At 42.1% G+C, this 20517-nt stretch overlaps 1 protein-coding gene across 5 annotated transcripts in view; it reads left to right on the forward strand.

The window, feature by feature from the left end:
- Positions 1 to 20517, forward strand: part of MSI2 (musashi RNA binding protein 2) — an 853268-nt gene that overhangs the window by 650492 nt on the left and 182259 nt on the right. For all 5 annotated transcript variants that reach the window (XM_089678522.1, XM_089678523.1, XM_089678526.1 and 2 more), the window contains exon 9: positions 4719 to 4833. In XM_089678522.1, coding sequence (XP_089534648.1) covers positions 4719 to 4833 — 115 coding nt within the window. The remainder of the gene's footprint in view (positions 1 to 4718; positions 4834 to 20517) is intronic.

The raw sequence follows: 20517 nt of genomic DNA on the forward strand, positions 1-20517 counted from the left end.
TTTCTGGGTTTTTTTTGCTGCTTATCCAGCTTGATGACTATTATTATTATTATTATACAGGATTTATATAGCATCAACAATATGTGCATCATTTTACAATATAAAGGGAGACAGTACAATTATAATACATGTCAATACAGAAGGAATAGGGGGGCCCTGCCCAGTTTACAATTGAAAGAGACTGGTCCAGAATTTTAGACAGAGCTTATATACTCAAGTATACAGTTTTTCAGTAATCCTAGGAGTTAGCCAACACTGATATATATCTCTATATATTCTCATATATTTATATAAGAAAAGGGATTTGAGAATATGTATATACAATGTATTACATGCTTAAAAAGCAATTCCACTTTTGTTGAGCAAAAAACATACCCCTCTGGGTGATCTACGGTATGTACATTGAAGGGATTTTAACAAGCTTTTGTTGCAGAACCCTACCTTTTATTATTCTGAAGAAATGGCTGTTTGTTTGTCTGTGTGCAAAGTGAATGTGAATGGGGGTGACTTTTTTTTATTATTAATCAGCTGCTGCACTTACCTGCAGAGAAAAGTGGCAATCCCTTTAGACGTGATTAACTCTGGGAGTATCTTCTCAAAACTGAAATGTATGTTGCAGCCAAGCATGCCTGAAATCTGATATGTATTTTAGAGCAGACTTCTGGAAAAATTAGTGAGTCACTTACATAAACAGGAAATTACATTTTGGGGGGATGTTCTACATACAGAACCCCTCCAGGTTGCCATACTACATTGCATTTTACAGAAAATTACAGCTCTGCACACTGAAAAGGAAATGTACTTTTTAATAATAGGATGTTACAATATGTCTTGTGTATATGCTATATTGTTTTATTTTTATTTGCAGTGTTTTGTTCCCACAAAAGTACAGTAACCCTTTAAGTTGCCATCTTCCAACTTGGGGTTGTCAAAAAAAAATATTACTCACCTAGGTGGATACAGGATCAATCCAATGCTACATTTGTGCCCTGCCAAATCTGCCCTGAGAACTGAGCAATCAAGCACCACTGATTGCTCAGTTCTCAGCCTTCACTGAGCAGAGAGCCAGTGAATGTCAATCACTGGCTCTCTGCTCTGCCCCTCCAGCACTCACTGATGCACTATGCTGTAGAGGGGGCAGAAGCAGCTCGCTGAGAGGCTGAGCCAGCTGCCAGCCCAGGCATTTTGGTCTTTTCAGAGGCTGTACCAGCTCTGTGACGTCAGCCAACAGCGACTTCAGCCCACTTTCGAATGAAAATGGGTCACAGGAGTGCAGAACGAACTGCACTCCTGTGATCCATAGGAGAAGTTCAACAAAATAGCATTGGCTATAGTTCTCATTTAAGTAAATGTTTATTGTAGCTATGTGAACTATTTTGTAGTCTCAGTAGGGTCATACAGTACCCAATAAAAACAAGCTGGGCAACAGATTTGAGGAGAGTTGGCCTGCGTAGCGGTGAAATACTCAGCATTTCTAGTTACTTTAAATGAACCATAGCTATGTTATTTTCCATAAAGAAAAAAGAGTAAGGCTCCTTGCACACTGGGCATTTTAATGATGCTGATAACGTTAGCTGTGTATAGTCACGTTAAAAACGTGAGTTTTTCAGGTTTTTTTAACATTTTTGCACTAGCCTTTAGTGGTGTTTTGCCACGTTTTTTCACATTTGTGTTTTTTAGTGTTTTTTGACCAACAAAAAAATATTTTTTTACTCAAAAACATCCAAAAACGCCGGTATGCCGCGTTTTGCTGCGTTTTTCAGCATTAGAGTGTTTTTACACCTACAAAACTCTAGAAACCCACTAGTTTGTTTTTTTCCAGCCAAAAAATGCCTCTGCCAAAATACGCTAATTACAGTCTATATGTGCATGTACACATAGGATAACATGCTGGGGAGTTTACTGGATGTAGAAAAAAACGGCAAAAGCCAAAAACAGCAGCTGTAAAAACATCCAGCGTGAATGAGGACTAAAAAGAAAAGCATTTGCAGCACAACCACTTGTCATCAAAATTAAGAAAAAAACTTATAATAAGTCATGCTTGTGTGCTAGTTTTTCAAGGACAAGGTAGAGTTAAGCTGGATACATACTATAAGAAAATCGTGAGAAAACCTCTGTATGAGGAACAATTGGTCGATTAGCTGATCGTTAGTACAGTGCTTTCGACAGCTGACTCCGACTCTTCAGATGAAAAAAAACACAAAGGTACCAGCTAGAAAATGTTTATAGCATGTGAACACAATGTCTGATTTTCGCTCAATGTGTACAGTAATCGTATGGTAATAAACAGGAAAAAACACACATGATCAGAAGCAAAGAACAACCTGGAAGAAAGTGGAAACAAACAGAAATCCTACACAAGAAAGCACTTTGCTTTTGTCCGAGAATTTTCATACAAGTTAAAGTGGGGTTCCACTCAAAAGTGAAAGCTCAGTTTATTTTCCTCCTCCCCCCCTCCACTGCCATATTTGGCACCTTTTGGGGGGGAGTGATACCTTTTTTTGACAGGTATCCGCTCCCACTTTTGGCTCAGTTCGCTGCAGCTTGTCCCTTCTCCTTCCTCTTGCAATCTCCAGGGAACCTTCTTAGGTCCCAGAAGACTACCGGACCAGTCCGAATGTGCAGCTCAACTCATACGTGCGCAGTGGGCACCCGGCTGTGAAGCCGCAAGCTGTCACAGCCTGGTGCCCACAGTTTTGGTGCCGGCGTTGTGGAGAAAAGAGGCAGAGAAGGGACAGCACAGGTAAGCTCATCGCTAGACTACAGTTTTTGTAGCTGCTGACTTTTAATAAACACAAAACTGACTGCAACTCTGTTTTAATACCATTGTCAGTTATATCATGATACACAACTTCATGGGAAATCAGACGATCGTTCATCCGATTTTCTCAGTGTGTATCCCACTTTACTGTATTGGTAAGACGTACTTATCTATGGCCTTCAGCTTTATTACTGGAACTGATGAGTAGTTAGACATCTGCTCAACCATGGTCACCTTTGCAAGAGAAATATTAGCTGATTGTGTCCTGTTACCCATTTCTTACTATCTATACAATTCAGGTTTTAAATTATACTTTGGAACAATTGCTGCTGTTCATTTTCCTACCTGTAGATAAAAGAATCTTCAGTGATGTAGAATCTTCAGAGATGTAGAGCTGACTTTTCAGCACTTGTACAGGGTGTATTATTTCACAAGACACTATGAATGCGGATGACTTGCTAATGATCACTAGTCAGTAATTGCCTTGTTATAAAGTGACATTTAAACCTGAAATTATGGTGAACCAGATAAGAAAATGATTGTGGTGTCAGAATTTTTTTTTGTTCTCTTCTGAACAATAGCAGGTACAAAAAGGATGCCCTCTTATTAAACTGGGACAGTTCTATATGGAAAACAGCATAATGGTTCCTAGCAGATTACTTTTTTCTCAGCACACGAGTGATAGACCAAAGTTCTATGATCTGTTCCCTGCTGTTTGTCCAGTGTGGAAGTGATGACACATTGGCGCAGTGATAACAAAAAATTCAGCTAATACTGCATGGGCGAGCAAAAAGCTAACATAAGATCACTGTCTTGCTACAATGCATGCTCATGTCTACAATTCCATCTTGCTTTCTGACAGAAGTCTGTTGGATTCTGGTCTATTAATCATGTTTTCAGACTAAAAAGTGCTGTAAATTGCAGTTGATAAGGTTTATATCATCTTGCTCATTACATAGCTATTAATCTCCTCCTTTAAAAATAAACATTCCGCATGCAAAATGAGAAAGTGACCCACTACTACCTAGCTCTTGGATCTTTGGAAGCTGCAGACACACTCCAAACCACTGTCATGAAACTGGCTTTTTAACGCAGAGCTTCTATGTTGGATTTGCATCAGTGAAATAGAGCTTCATAAATCTGCTGGCATGTCCAATTAGGTGTCCACGAGGTAGTGCATCCCTGGCAGGAAGCAATAGTAAAACAGTAATGTAACATAAATATATAATAAAAACACTGCCTGACAAGTAATGCTTCTCAGGGTGTTACAGCATTTGATAGTGTAATTCAGCAGATTCCGAATTCTCAGTAATAAAAAGATGATTGTATTTATATATATATATATATATATATATATATATATATATATATACTTATACTGTATATTTGTGTATCATCTTAATGTACGTCCACAGAACCTCTCTTTTTTGATAGAGTAGGGAAGGGATAGAGACTCTTTGCGAAGCTTTTGTTACTCTCTGTGTCCCCTATGCAACCCAACCATACTGGTACTGGTAACCTGTATTCTTTACTGGTGACCATTGTCACTGAGGCAGAAAGAGACGGGAAATGCAAAAAGTCACCAGAGGCAAGGACAAATTCTAAAAAGTAACAACTTGATGTGGATTTTATCTCTTCTCTACTCTATCCAAAAATTAAGAATAGACGGTTTGGCTACATATACGCTTTAACATGTATACTTTTACATCAACATATTTGGAACTTCTGTAACTACGTATATACAGTACCTATAGGCTGTCTCTTTTTTTTCAGTAATTTGATGAGGTAACTTGCAGTATATTTGGTCAATGTCAGCTATTATGTATACAGTAAATGTACTCTTTTTATCAATGACATGAGAACAAGAATCTTATAAAAATCACTTTTTACCTTCAGCTTTATTTTACATTTGGAAGAAATGCAGTTACATCTTATGTATATTATTTCTACTCTGTAGGTAGAATGTAAGAAAGCTCAACCTAAAGAGGTTATGTTTCCCCCTGGTACAAGAGGAAGAGCGAGAGGACTACCCTATACCATGGATGCATTCATGTTGGGGATGGGAATGCTGGGTAAGTGCCCAATTTTGTTTAACAACTTTCCAAACTATTTTTTTCTATGAGCTCTTAAATATCTAAAGATATTCAGACATGTTTGATGATTTTCATCCAATACCTGGAAATTTGAGTTTTGAGCATTGTTCTGTCTGTGGGAACATTTCCTGCAGAGATCTTTATCCGCTCTTCCATAGCAGTTTCAAACTGTGTAGCTATTTTCCAGATTTACCCTGGATTTCATGACCATGTGCAAGAATTTGTTAATCAGTGGGGAGTACCTTTTTGGAAGTTGGACCATTTATTAACAGCTATTTTTAACTGCCTCCTACCATATAAGGTAAGGCGGTTCTCTCGTTCTGGGAGGACGTCATATGATGTCCTCCCATTCTAACTGCGCATGCGCGGCTCCGGGGGCACGCAGCGTGGTGATCGGTGGTGCGCTGTGTCCCTTGGACACAGCAGATCACCGATCAACGGAAAGAGCCGAAGATGTCGGCTCAGTCATGTGATCAGCTGTGTCCAATCACAGCTGATCGCATGTAAATAGGGAAATGCTGGTTATCGGCATTTCTCTCCTCACGAGCTGTCACGCTAACAGCTCGAGAGGAGAGGAGAGCCGATAATCGGCATTCCTCAGAGGGGACATGTGCACTGATCATCAGGGCACTGGTGATCAGTGTGTCCTGATGATCAGTGTAGCCCCAGCAGAGCCACCTGTCCGTGTCCATCAGTGCCAGCTGTCAGTGCTCATCAGTGCCACCTGCCAGTGCCACATCAATGCCACATATCAGTGCCTACTAGTGCACATCAATTCCACATATCAGTGCCCATCTGAGCTGCCTTTCACTGTCACCTATCAGTGCCAGTGATTGCCAGTCAGTGCCACCTATCAGTGCTGCCAATCAGTGCCGAATATCAGTGCCACCTATCAGTGCCCGTTAGTGCCGCTTAACAGCGCCAGTCAGTGCCACCTAACCGTGCCAGTCAGTGCCGCCTATCAGTGCCAATCAGTGCTTCCTATCAGTGCCGTCTATCAGTGCCATATATGAGTGCTGCCTTTCAGTGCCCATCAGTGATATCTGTCAATGCCCCTCAGTGCCACATATCAGTATCCATCAGTGCAGCCTATCAGTGCTCATCACTGCAGCCTCATTAGCACACATCAGTGAAGGAGAAAAATCACTTATTTACAAAATTATATAACAAAAACTAAGAAAAAAGCGTTTTTTTATTTTTCAAAATTTTCAGTGGTTTTTGGTTTGTTTGGCAAAAAATAAAAAACCCAGAGGTGATTAAATACCCCCAAAATAAAGCTCTGTCTAAAAAAAAATTATAAAAATTTCATATGGGTACAGTGTTGCATGACCGCGCAATTGTCATTCAAAGTGTGACAGCGCTGAGAGCTGGAAATTGGCATGGACAGGAAGGGGGTATAAGTGCCCTGTAGGCTAGTGGTTAAAGTGCTGTAACCTTGTCACTGTGTGCTGGACATCCATCCAGTATATTTCAGTTAATTTGTTGTTGTTCGCTTAAAAACTGTTGTGTCATTGTGAATTTTGCTGCAAGACCCCGCAATTGACATAAAAATAATATTCTTTCCCATATGAAATGGAACTTATTCTTCTATATTTTTCAGAGGGGGCTTTTTGAGCAGTGCAGTATGGAATAAAAGAAAAAGTTTAATATATACTCTTGTGTGCTGCTTCTTAAATGTGCAGGTAGTCTTCTCTTTAATTAAGGGAAACTATAATGGCTTTGAATTGATTTTTTTAATGTTTATTAGTTTTCATCCCCATCCTGGGGTACAACCCTTAGGATTAATGGGAAAACCAAAACGTCAAGGGCAAATAAAAGCCAGGAACTGTGAAATGGACTATCTGCACTAAATATTCCAAAAGTAATAAGCTACTGGGTGTCTTAGCCCATCATACTCAGCCTAAAACTGAAATATCACTATTGGGTGGGCTGACTGTTAAAAAAACAAATACATATGTCATAACAAAAAGAATTAATACCAGTTCTTAGGAGAAAGAACTGTAGCATGAGTATGTCTACCTGAATGTGCATTGTTGATTTCTTGGAACTCAGATACAGTTAGACTGCAGGCTCTGACTACGTTTCTGCTATCCCACTAAATGGGGCATCTATTTTTTGACCAAAATGATGCCCCAATAGAAAGTGAGGAAAAGGGGCTTTGAAGAGAACATTGGCTTTGTGACTTGGGTACCAGGTACTTTCTCAGATCCCTGCTTTCAAGTTACCTTCCAGATGGAAATAAAAGCTCTGTTGTCCTGTATCAGAATTCCAATAATTACCACAATTAGGACTGGCTAAGACTAGGTTGGTCTCTCATAAAATGCAAGAAGACCAATAGATGTGGAAAGTATAAAGGGGCAAAGTAAAACCTCATCCATAATCCTTCACTTTTGGCTGAGAATACAAACGTCTCCTTATTTACTGGACTTTATATTTTCCCCTCTAATGAGAGAAGAGCACATGCTACTTCCCTTGATCCCACAGTAAGGCTAGCTTGTCAATGCACCCAAAATATTTCTTTGAACCTTTTAAAAGGAAAATGAAACCGCTAGATTGAACTCCAGAGTCAGACTACAAATCAAGTGAAATTTGAAAGTGTGTCTTTTTTTTAATCTAATGAGCTATATTTTTATTTGTCCTACTTCGTGTACTATAATTGATTGTATATCATTTTTACTCCATGATATACAAACTGTATTTTCTCCTCAACCTATAGTTATAAAAAAATTGTTCTTTTGTGCATCTCTAAAGCAGATCTGTAAAAGAAAATATATGTTGTTTCTCTCCTGTTAAATTTTCATCCATACTTTAAATGCTCAAAATCAAAGATTTTTTAGATGGTCGGGTCTTTAAAAGCAGAGGCTCTCAGGGGATACTGGAATACTGTTTTATTTCCACATCTGCATGTGAAGGAGCAGAGGGGTTTAAACCTGGCATGCCACAGTTTAAAATAAATCCCAGCATTCCTTTGGCATTATTTTAAAGCAAATCTTTAGCTCTTCCCTAACTTAGTTCTCTGTTTTTATGTCAGTCTGGCAATGCTTGAGCCTGGCTCTGCTTTGTGTGCCAACCAACTGGCATTTCTGCCTTGAGAAAGGTCTTAAAGATTCTCTTCCTTGTAAATGATTAACATTTCCTCCTGGGATATCCAAATTTGCATTTAAATGGATGTCTTAAATAGACTGTTTTACTCTTATTCACCAAAATAGAATGATGAAGGATGCAGTATGTTCATTCTGACTTAAAACGATCCTTTCTCCTGGAGAGAAATTGAGTCACACATTTATTCTCATCTCCTAATGTGGCTTTGACAGCTCCACGGTCTTTTTTATATAAAATGGCTTTTTTATATGGTTTATGAGTGGTGTTGGAATTTCTTAATAATATAGGCCCGTTAAATCCATTTTAAATAAATATGATTTAGTTGTGAATAGCAGCACTACCAAGAACAAGTTAACACTACTCAATGTTTACAGGTTTTTTTAAGTTTTTTTTTTTTCAATGCATAATTCTCTATGTTCATAAATCAAATCTAGCGGGGGGTGGGGGGGGGCTTACATTTTGTTTCTGAGAATGTTCTGTAGAAAAACAATTTAAGCTCTTTTTGAGTCCCTAGTAAGAGGCAAGAACTATTATTTTTTGCTCAAAATATTTTATTTATGTTTGTTTTATTTTACACTAAAACCATAGCTGGTCATTTAGATACTGTTTACATTTGAAGGCCCCACTCCAGGATGCTAACTTTCTACCAATGCTACCTCCCACCATCCCCCCAACACATCCTATCTTTTTTCCCCTCCTAACTTGGAAGGTTAAGGTTTACATTCAGATTTCTTGCCACCATTGGTTCCAGTGCAGGGGACAGTCAATCCAGCGCTGTGACCACCAGTTCCCTGCTGATCCCAATGTACTGATGTTAGTCCTTTTCTCAATCCCAAGAGGACTCCACCACCAGCCATTTTATAGGTAGTGTCCACATCATGTAGACAGTGACATGAACACCTTAAAGAGCAGGAAGTAAACAGAAGAGAAGGCTCAGGAGTTGAGTGTCATATGGCCATGGCTTAAGGTGAGTAAAAAAGGGCATTTAGATTGGGGATTTTATTTTTATTTTTAATTCTTCAATCAGATAGAGGGGGTGGTAGGGACTTTACTCAATTGCCTTCTGCGGCAATTTTTTGCACACATGTTAAAGTCTGTATTTTTTTGCTAGGAATTACTGTAAATCACCCCCCCCCCCCCAAAAAAAAAAGTATCTAAAAATATAAAAGATTAGGTTGCATCAAGTAAATACAGGTGAAACTCGAAAAATTAGAATATCGTGCAAAAGTTCATTTATTTCAGTGCAGCAACTTAAAAGGTGAAATATATGAGATAGACTCATTACATGCAATACAAGATAGTTCAAGCCGTGATTTGTCATAATTGTGATGATTATGGCTTACAGCTCATGAAAACCCCAAATCCACAATCTCAGAAAATTTGAATATTACATGCAATCAATAAAACAAGGATTGTGCAAAGAACAATATCGGACCTCTGAAAAGTATAAGCATGCATATGTACTCAGTACTTGGATTGAGCCCTTTTTGCAGCAATTACTGCCTTAATGCAGCGTGGCATAGAAGCTATCAGCCTGTGGCACTGCTGAGGTGTTATGGAAGACCAGGATGCTTCAATAGCGGCCTTCAGCTCTTCTGCATTGTTCGGTCTCATGTCTCTCATCTTTCTCTTGGCAAAGCCCCATAGATTCTCTATAGGGTTCAGGTCAGGCGAGTTTGCTGCCCAATCAAATAGAGTAATCCCACGGTCATTGAACCAGGTTTTGGTGCTTTTGGCAGTGTGGGCAGGTGCCAAGTCCTGCTGGAAAATGAAGTCAGCATCCCCATAAAGTTCGTCTGCGGAAGGAAGCATGAAGTGCTCAAAAATCTCCTGGTAGACGGCTGCGTTGACCCTGGACTTAATGAAGCACAGTGGACCAACACCAGCAGATGAGGTGGCTCCCCAAATCAACACAGACTGTGGAAACATCACACTGGACTTCAAGCATCTTGCAGTGTGTCCCTCTCCATTCTTCCTCCATTATTCCTCCATTCTCTGGGTCCTTGGTTTCCAAATGAGATGCAAAAGTTGATCTCATCAGAAAAGAGGACTTTGGACCACTGAGCAACACACCAGGTCTGTTTTTCTTTAGCCCAGGTAAGACGCTTCTGACGTTTGTTGTTCAGGAGCGGCTTGACAAGAGGAATACGACATTTGAAGCCCATGTCCAGGATCCGTCTGTGTGTGGTGGCTCTTGATGCACTGACTCCAGCTTCAGTCCACTCCTTGTGAAAGTACCCAACACTTTTGAATGGCCTTTTCCTGACAATCCACTCTAGGCTGCAATCCGTGCTGCTTGTGCACCTTTTTCTTCCACACTTTTCCCTTCCACATAACTTTCTATTAATGTGCTTTGATACAGCACTTTGGGAACATCCAACTTCTTTTGCAATTACCTTTTGAGGCTTTCCCTCCTTATGGAGGGTGTCAATGATGGTTTTCTGCACAACTGTCAGGTCAGCAGTCTTTCCCATAATTGTGATTCCTACTGAACCAGACTGAGAGACCATTTAAAGGCTCAGGAACCCTTTGCAGGTGTTATGGCTTAATTAGCTGATTAGAGTGGGACACTTTGAGCCTAGAATATTGCACCTTTTCACAATATTCAAATTTTCTGAGATTGTGGATTTGGGGTTTTCATGAGCTGTAAGCCATAATCATCACAATTATGACAAATCACGTCTTGAACTATCTTGCTTTGCATGTAATGAGTTTATCTCATATATTAGTTTCACCTTTTAAGTTGCATTACTGAAATAAATGAACTTTTGCATGATATTCTAATTTTTTGAGTTTCACCTGTAGATACCAAATATATCCTAAAATTGTGCGTGCTTGGGGAATCAAAGAAAACTATGATACCCAAAATTCTCCCTAGGTGATGTATTAATAGCCTGTACAGATTATGATTTTAGAATTACCGGTGAACTATGGCTGTAGAATTATTACACTTGTGACAGTACCTCACATGTGCAGCAAAATTAATGTTTACACTTGCTTGACCTGTGCTGCACTTTTTATATGGGATCTGTGTGTGGATAATGGGGGTGCTTTGAAAGATTTTTTATTTATTTTTATTGATTGTATATACTCTGTATGGCCATCAGATCACTTCTGTCTGCAAAGCCCTTTGCAAATTCTGAAAGCTGGTACCAAGTTGAGCTTGATTTAACCACTTGTCTGCCATTCTATTGTATACACAGCTGAATAAGCAGATCTATTTATTTATTTATTTATTTCAAGTACTTCAAATTACACTGTCAATTTACGCAGCGCTTTACACATATATATTGTACATTCAAATCAGTCCCTAACCCTCAAGGGATGTACAATCTAAGGTCCCTAACTTACATTCATACATATACATATTAGGGCCAATTTAGACAGGATCCAATTAACCTACCAGCATGTCTTTGGAGTGTGGAAGGAAACCGGAGTACCCGGAGGAAACCCACGCAGGCAAAGGGAGAACATGCAAACTCCAGGCAGGTGATGCCGTGGCTGGGATTCGAACCAACGACCCTAGTACTAACAGGCGAAAGTGCTAATCATTTAGCCACTGTGCTGCCCTAGATCTAAAAAAAAATCCTACTCTTACCCTACATGGTAATATTCTAATTATTTCTTTATTCTATTATATTTTTTTTCTATTGTTTTTAGGGAAAGTACCACTTTAGAATTCAATCAGTGTCAAATGTATTCAGAATCCTGTTACACTAAAGGAATTACATGGCAGTGTTGTACATTTTTTTTCTTTATTTTATTGATCAGGACCTTTTTTTTTAATGGTAAACTTCTCCTTGGTGCAGTCCTGTGCAGATTTTACTGTTCCTTTGGCTTTCTACTGGTCATCCTCTGAGTAGAATGAAGCTCAGCGTCATTCAGCCTACATATTGCGAGCCCTTGCCATTCTAGACACATTCCCTGGGAGTGCATCACCACATCAGCTCACAGTAGAACACTGTAGAGAGCGGTACTGTAGTCATAATGTCAGCACTGCTTTCTTCAGCATTGAGCACCGCTTGTTGCTTGAGATAAGAGGAAGAGGCCCTATCATTACCTGGCCATTGAAAATACCCCTGGAAATAAGGTAAGTTTATAATGGACAAAGGGAAGTGGGTAGGATATGGTGGAAGGTGTATTCTAAATTAAAGGTGGGCTTTAATCTTAACATTGTATGTGTATATTATGTACTTATTTGGTCTGTTACCATGCCACTTCACACCACATACCATCTCAAGTTTCACACTGTAATCTATATTTTATAAACTGTAAAATGCAGGCACAATGTTGAGTATTTATTTGATGTATCTGCTCTCCATTAAAATGCTTGTAGTGTAATTTATCTTCCAATCTAGATACAAAAGTCTGTCCTCCTGACTTGCTTCCCAGGCTTCTTTTCTTACCAAGCCATGCTCCTTTGCCACCTCCCCTCTGAAGCCTTCTAGCCTCTCTAAGCACCAAATGTCAGCTGGTGTCATAACTTAGACTTTGGATGATGCCAGACAATACCCTTACTTTTTTATAGCGTTTGCCCTGGTGATTGGCTTCTCAGGCTAAACCACTGTCATGTGCTCCCTCTGACCTGGATGCCCTGCATCATTAAATAAGGTTCTGACAGTGTGGAAAGTCAGAATGGACATTGGTATAGAATGTTTTAATGCCTGGAAGGACAACAAACACTGTCTCTTTGAAGGGAAAAATAAATCTGGCCGATCCAATTCCTCCATCCACCTGCTGCCTGCTACCCTGATCGAAAATATACTTAAACAGAAGTTGATTGGTAGACTGACTTCTGTTCAACCACAATGGCTACATATGGATTGAAATTCGGCCAGTCCCTGCTGAACCAGCTGAATTTCGATCCATGTATGGCAAGCTTAAATCTATTTGCGGGAGAAATCATACCACCACCAGGTGCAACGCAGGTTTGCTTTAGCCACAAACTCACTTTGGTCATAACTAATACTTATGATGTACTAAATGTCCTTGTATTCTACATGACCACATTGTATGGTTAGTTAGAATGTTATTCCTGAATTGTAACAAAACATATAAAAAAAACCTTGTTCAACACATTGGATCACATGAAAATTAGCACAGTGCCACAACAAACAAAATAGTAAAATAAAGGGGCACCATCACTCTTTAATTTGATGAAGAAAGAAATATCTGAAAACGAACAAAAAATGCTCCAAAACAATGAATGATCTCAGTGCCCTAAGAACAAGGTGAACGCACAGTAGAATAAAATGGTTTTTATTACATATACTGTATTAAAACCATAGAATACAATACAATGTGAAGACAGTATCACATAGTATAACATTGGGCCACATGCTTGTCACACTGGGACCTCTTTTGGGTTGATTTAATGGCAAAAAAAAAAATTAGGTATGGCAAATGAACCTTTCAAATTTTACATCCTAAAAGCAAAATATGCACTCATGAGAGACAGAAACAGGAGATAAAGTTGTGTGGTGTCATGCTCTAGATATGTACCGATGTACTCTATTTCAGTGCAGTGCTACAGAATAACTAGAGGTATAAACAATTTAACCTAATAGCCCACTGCTATTTATATCTACAGTATATTTATATATTCTGTTCTGTCTTCCAGTAATGTTTGTAAGAAGAGATAAGGGCCAGTTTTACAACATTGTTGGATACTTTGGAGTGTGTACTTGATATAGATGGGAAACATCTTTTTATTATTATCTTTGATGAGTTAGAGCCTTTGAACTCAGTGTATGGTATGAGATAAGGAATAATAAAAGAAAAGTACGCTCTTGGTTTTTTTGTCCACATACCAGTCACTGTGTTTTATTCATAAAAAATATATATTTGAAAATATTACCAATAGCATTAGTTATTAATGTAAATCTAAAGCTCGTGTGTAACCATCTGAACAGGTCCCAAATCCAGCTACTACGTAACAGAGGTTCTAACCTTTCCCCACGTTTTCCAAAAATATGATAAAGCAGTAATTTGGCTTTAACATTATTAGTCCACTTTAAAGCCTAAGGCAGAGACAGATCAGGCTTTCTGCTTGTATATTCTCTTCAAACTATGGACATGTTTAAAGTGATACTAAAGTCTTGTGTTTTTGTTGTTTTTTTTTTTTTTTATAATAACAAACATGTTATACTTACCTGCTCTGTGTAGTGGTTTTGCACAGAGCAGCCCAGATCCTCCTCTTCTCAGGTCCCCTGCCGGAGCTACTGGCCCTTCCCTCCTGTTTGGTGCCCCCACAGCGAGCAGGCGTGCTCGTGAGCCGCAGTCCTGCATGTCTATTCACACACAGAGCTGCTGCTCTGCTCTGCCCCGCCCCTCACTCTCCTGATTGGCCAACTGGCTGTAAGTGACAGCTGCTGGAGCCAATCGGGAGTGAGAGTCCCCAGAGAACTGAGGCTCTCTTGGACATTACTGGATTGGGATGGGGCTCAGGTAAGTTTTTGGGGGGGGCTGCTACACACAAAGTTTTTTTTACCTTCATGCATAGAATGCATGAAGGTAAAAAACCTTGAGCATTTAGAACAACTTTTAATATTGCTGTTCACAATTTCAGACAAATGGAATGTAGTGTATTTGTTTTACTTTCATTTAAAATGTTCAGTAGAAAACGTAGAAAAAAATGTATATACACTATATTGCCAAAAGTATTGAGACATCCCTCCAAATCATTCAGGTGTTCCAATCACCTCCATGGCTACAGGTGTATAAAAATTAAACACCTAGACATGCAGACTGCTTCTGCAAAGATTTGTGAAAGAATGGGTCGCTGTCAGGAACTCAGTGAATTCAAGGGTGGTACCGTGATAGGTTGCCACTAGAGATGAGCGAATCGAACATGACGAAGTGGAATTCGTTCCGAAGATTTGGAAAAATTCTATTCGCGACGAATCCGAAGATTAGCAAACTTCGGATGCACGAATCGAATTTTCCCAAAAATGGTGGCGACATGTGTGGCGACAGGAGAAAATGGACAGAGAAGATGGGGCGGGGATCTCTGGGAAGGCGCGCAGACAAGGCGCGCTGACCCATAATGCATTCATGAGTCATGAATCATGACATGTGATCGCATTAGCCAATCGCCAGCCAGCCAGCACTGTGTAATGGTGGAGCTATAAATCGCGGCCATCTTAGAATTCTCCATTAGCCTCCGGTCATTCAAGAGAGACAGACCTCTGTGTATTGAGGGACAGAGTTAGGGCCACAGAGACTTTAGGGCCACAGAATTGTTACTCAGGGACACAGAATTGTTACTCGGACACAGAATTGTTACTCAGGGACACAGAATCGTTACTCAGGAACACAGAATCGTTACTCAGGGACACAGAATCGTTACTCAGGGACACAGAATCGTTACTCAGGGACACAGAATCGTTACTCAGGGACACAGAATCGTTACTTAGGGCCACAGCTATCAAAGAATCGAAAATTTAAAGTGACATACACCATTTTTTTTTTTGGTGGCTGTCGTGCACAGTTGGTGCTGCAGTTTGCCGATTGTGTACAATAAACTGACTTTCTGCTTCACAACCACTATTGTACGTTCAAAGAGTTAAATCCATTTACACGCCGGGTGGCGGTAATATTTTTTGGGTGATTAGTGCATTCCAGTGACAGAAACGTACAGTTTCCAGCCAACGGCAAGCTGCAATTGACCGATTGTGCTAAATAAACTGACTTTCTGCTTCACAACCACTATTGTATGTTCAAAGAGTTAGATCCATTTACACGCCGGGTGGCGGTAATATTTTTTGGGTGATTAGTGCATTCCAGTGACATAAACGTACAGTTTCCAGCCAACGGCAAGCTGCAATTGACCGATTGTGCTAAATAAACTGACTTTCTGCTTCACAACCACTATTGTACGTTCAAAGAGTTAGATCCATTTACACGCCGGGTGGCGGTAATATTTTTTGGGTGATTAGTGCATTCCAGTTACATAAACGTACAGTTTCCAGCCAACGGCAAGCTGCAATTGACCGATTGTGCTAAATAAACTGACTTTCTGCTTCACAACCACTATTGTACGTTCAAAGAGTTAGATCCATTTACACGCCGGGTGGCAGTAATATTTTTTGGGTGATTAGTGCATTCCAGTGACATAAACGTACAGTTTCCAGCCAACGGCAAGCTGCAATTGACCGATTGTGCTAAATAAACTGACTTTCTGCTTCACAACCACTATTGTACGTTCAAAGAGTTAGATCCATTTACACGCCGGGTGGCGGTAATATTTTTTGGGTGATTAGTGCATTCCAGTGACAGAAACGTACAGTTTCCACCCAACGGCAAGCTGCAATTGACCGATTGTGCTAAATAAACTGACTTTCTGCTTCACAACCACTATTGTACGTTCAAAGAGTTAGATCCATTTACACGCCGGGTGGCGGTAATATTTTTTGGGTGATTAGTGCATTCCAGTGACAGAAACGTACAGTTTCCAGCCAACGGCAAGCTGCAATTGACCGATTGTGCTAAATAAACTGACTTTCTGCTTCACAACCACTATTGTACGTTCAAAGAGTTAAATCCATTTACACGCCGGCTGGCGGTAATATTTTTTGGGTGATTAGTGCATTCCAGTGACAGAAACATACAGTTTCCAGCCAACGGCAAGCTGCAATTGACCGATTGTGTACAATAAACTGACTTTCTGCTTCACAACCACTATTGTACGTTCAAAGAGTTAGATCCATTTACACGCCGGGTGGCGGTAATATTTTTTGGGTGATTAGTGCATTCCAGTGACATAAACGTACAGTTTCCAGCCAACGGCAAGCTGCAATTGACCGATTGTGCTAAATAAACTAACTTTCTGCTTCACAACCACTATTGTACGTTCAAAGAGTTTAATCCATATACACGCCGGGTGGCGGTAATATTTTTTGGGTGATTAGTGCATTCCAGTGACATAAACATACAGTTTCCAGCCAACGGCAAGCTGCAATTGACCGATTGTGCTAAATAAACTGACTTTCTGCTTCACAACCACTATTGTACGTTCAAAGAGTTAGATCCATTTACACGCCGGGTGGCGGTAATATTTTTTGGGTGATTAGTGCATTCCAGTGACATAAACGTACAGTTTCCAGCCAACGGCAAGCTGCAATTGACCGATTGTGCTAAATAAACTGACTTTCTGCTTCACAACCACTATTGTACGTTCAAAGAGTTAGATCCATTTACACGCCGGGTGGCGGTAATATTTTTTCTGTGATTAGTGCATTCCAGTGACATAAACGTACAGTTTCCAGCCAACGGCAAGCTGCAATTGACCGATTGTGCTAAATAAACTGACTTTCTGCTTCACAACCACTATTGTACGTTCAAAGAGTTAAATCCATTTACACGCCGGCTGGCGGTAATATTTTTTGGGTGATTAGTGCATTCCAGTGACAGAAACGTACAGTTTCCAGCCAACGGCAAGCTGCAATTGACCGATTGTGCTAAATAAACTGACTTTCTGCTTCACAACCACTATTGTACGTTCAAAGAGTTAGATCCATTTACACGCCGGGTGGCGGTAATATTTTTTGGGTGATTAGTGCATTCCAGTGACATAAACGTACAGTTTCCAGCCAACGGCAAGCTGCAATTGACCGATTGTGCTAAATAAACTGACTTTCTGCTTCACAACCACTATTGTACGTTCAAAGAGTTAAATCCATATACACGCCGGGTGGCGGTAATATTTTTTGGGTGATTAGTGCATTCCAGTGACATAAACGTACAGTTCCAGCCAACGGCAAGCTGCAATTGACCGATTGTGCTAAATAAACTGACTTTCTGCTTCACAACTACTATTGTACGTTCAAAGAGTTAAATCCGGTTTTATTTTTGGGGTGCTTATTGAATTAAAGAGTATGTCAGACAACACGCAGAGGAGTGGCAGAGGAGGCAATGTTTCAGGAGCGATCAGACGTGGCAGCAGAGGAAGGGGTCAAGGCACCACTAGTCGCAGCCAGAGGCCAGTGCTCCCGGTGTCATCCAGCGGTCGTGTCTCCACCGACAACCCTGCCGTCATCGATTGGTTGACTCGGTCGTCTTCCTCTTCCCAGGTCACCTCTGACACCTACAGCCAACGGTCGGTGGGTACGTCAGACACAACCGTTAGTTGGCATGGCCCGGGAGCAAGCCCACTGAAATCACGTGTCCTCGACCTGCCCCTGTCCTTTGGTGTTCCCTCACCAAGCGAAGTATTGCATGCTGTGGGCTCAGCCCCACTGTACAGTGAGGAAGAGCTAACAGAGGGCGGTCAGGAACGGGGGGAGACATCCGCCTCTTCAGCAGCCAGGCGAAGAAGTACTGGCGAGGAGAGTGGCTCGGTAGCCGGTCTAGAGACAGGTCTGTCTCCTGACCCACACGCAACCGAGGGGGCTAGTAGTGACGCGGAGACCCTAATTGATGATGATGAGGCTGATCGCACTTGGCAGCCTCGTCGTCATCAGGCTATTGCTTCCGCATCATCAGGAGAAGAGGGTGCCAGCTTGCCAGCGAGCAAAACAGTCGGTGGGTTGCCCAGGAGGCAGCAGGGTCGCAGCAGTGTCAGTGGAGCCAAACGGCCACGGAGTAGAGCACCAGCTCCACTGCAGCCTACCACCACGGCCAGTAGTGGTGCCGGTGTGCACGGAGGAAGTAGCAGTCAGCCAGTGAGGAGTAGCGGGGGCAAAGTTTCCTACTCGGCGGTGTGGCAATTTTTCGTCAAGACGCCCGAGGAAGTAAACGTAGCCGTATGTCGACTATGTGGCCAGAAAGTCAAGCGTGGCCAGGGGGCCAATGTTGGGACTACAGCGTTGCGTCAGCATATGCAGCGTCGCCATTCGGTGGCCTGGGAAAACCGTGATAAAGATACGGCGGTTCTGCCTGCCCCAGCCCCCGCTCCATCACCCGCTCCGTTACTTGCTCCATCACCCGACGTCAATCGCCCTCTATCAGCCAGTCAAGGCTCCAACACCTCTGCTGAGGGGAGTTGTCGCTCGTTGGCATCTTCCGCTCGTTCAGATGCTCCTTCTCCTGCTACTCCTCTTCACGGATTCCGTCAGCAGTCTTTCTTGGAATCCGTTTCTAAGAGACAACAGTTTGCGAGCACGCACCCGACGGTGCAGAAGCTGAACGTCCTCCTGTCCAAGTTGCTGGTGCTGCAGTCCCTCCCTTTCCAAGTGGTGGACTCAGCACCTTTTCAAGAAATGATGGCTTGTGCCGAGCCGCGGTGGAGAGTGCCAAGCCGGCATTTCTTCGCCAAAAAGGCAGTGCCAGCCCTGCATTCACATGTAGAAGAGATGGTGGGCCAGTCTTTGAGCATGTCGGTCTCTGCCAAAGTGCACGGTAGCGCCGACGTGTGGAGCTGTAACTACGGTCAGGGACAGTACATGTCATTTACGACCCACTGGGTGAACGTGGTGCCGGCACAGCCGCACCAGCAACTTGGACAGGTCATGCCGCTTTTGCCTCCACGTTTGCACGTCCTTGGTCCAGCAAAGATGTCCGCCTCTACCACCTCTTCTTCCGCCGTGTCCTCAGCCGCCACCCCCGTGCCAAGTCCCATTACTCGACCGGCATATCACATGTGCAGGGCGCAACGGTGTCACGCTGTGCTGCACCTGGTATGCCTTGGCGAACGTAGTCACACAGGGGAGGAACTTCTGAGTGTAATGAACAGAGAAATCGACAGATGGCTGTCTCCGCGCAAACTGAAAATCGGAACCATGTTGACCGACAACGGAAAGAACATGGTGTCTGCTCTGCGTCAAGGAAGGTTGTGCCATGCGCCATGCATGGCTCACGTGTTCAATCTGGTTGTCAAGCGGTTCCTAAAATCCACCATCCCACTGCAAGACATCCTTAAAATGTCACGTAAACTTTGCATGCATTTCAGCCATTCCTACACCGCAAAGCACACCCTCCTTGAGCTGCAGCGGCAGAACGGAATTCCACAGCATTGCCTGATCTGCGACGTTGCAACAAGGTGGAATTCAACCCTACATATGTTAGACCGCCTTTACGAACAGCGAAAGGCCATCACCGATTTCCTGATGTTACAAGCGGATAAAGGTACTCCCCTGTGTAACTTAGATGTCAGCCATTGGCAGCTCATGCGTGACACCTGCGCTTGCTCAGGCCCTTTGAGGAGGCCACGCTATTCGTGAGTCGGCAGGACTATGGGATGAACGACGTCATTCCTCTGTTGCACGTCCTGGAACAAATGCTGTTAACAATGGCTGGTCAGGGTGCGGTAGACGTGGCGCACAGATCTCAACGCCACATGACCCCTGTGGGGGCAGGACAGGAAGAAGAGGAGGAGGTAGAGGAGGACATTGGTGCTCAGGAATTATTGAGTGAAATGGGTGGTTTTTCCACTCAGCGGACAGGAGTGGAGGAGCAGGAGCATCTGGTAGAGGAGGAGGAGGAGACAGAGGACCCAGACGCACCGTGGCAGTATGCTGTGGAGATGGAGGCAGGGAGTCCCTCGCATTCCTTGGCACAAATGGCCCATAGCATGCTCGGTTGCTTGCGTAGCGACAGCCGAATAATAACCATCAGACAGAGGGA

The sequence above is a fragment of the Staurois parvus genome, unplaced genomic scaffold (assembly GCF_062004578.1).
Source record: "Staurois parvus isolate SC_StPar_1 unplaced genomic scaffold, SC_StPar_1.0 ptg000206l, whole genome shotgun sequence".
In the NCBI taxonomy this organism is placed as follows: Eukaryota; Metazoa; Chordata; class Amphibia; order Anura; family Ranidae; genus Staurois; species Staurois parvus.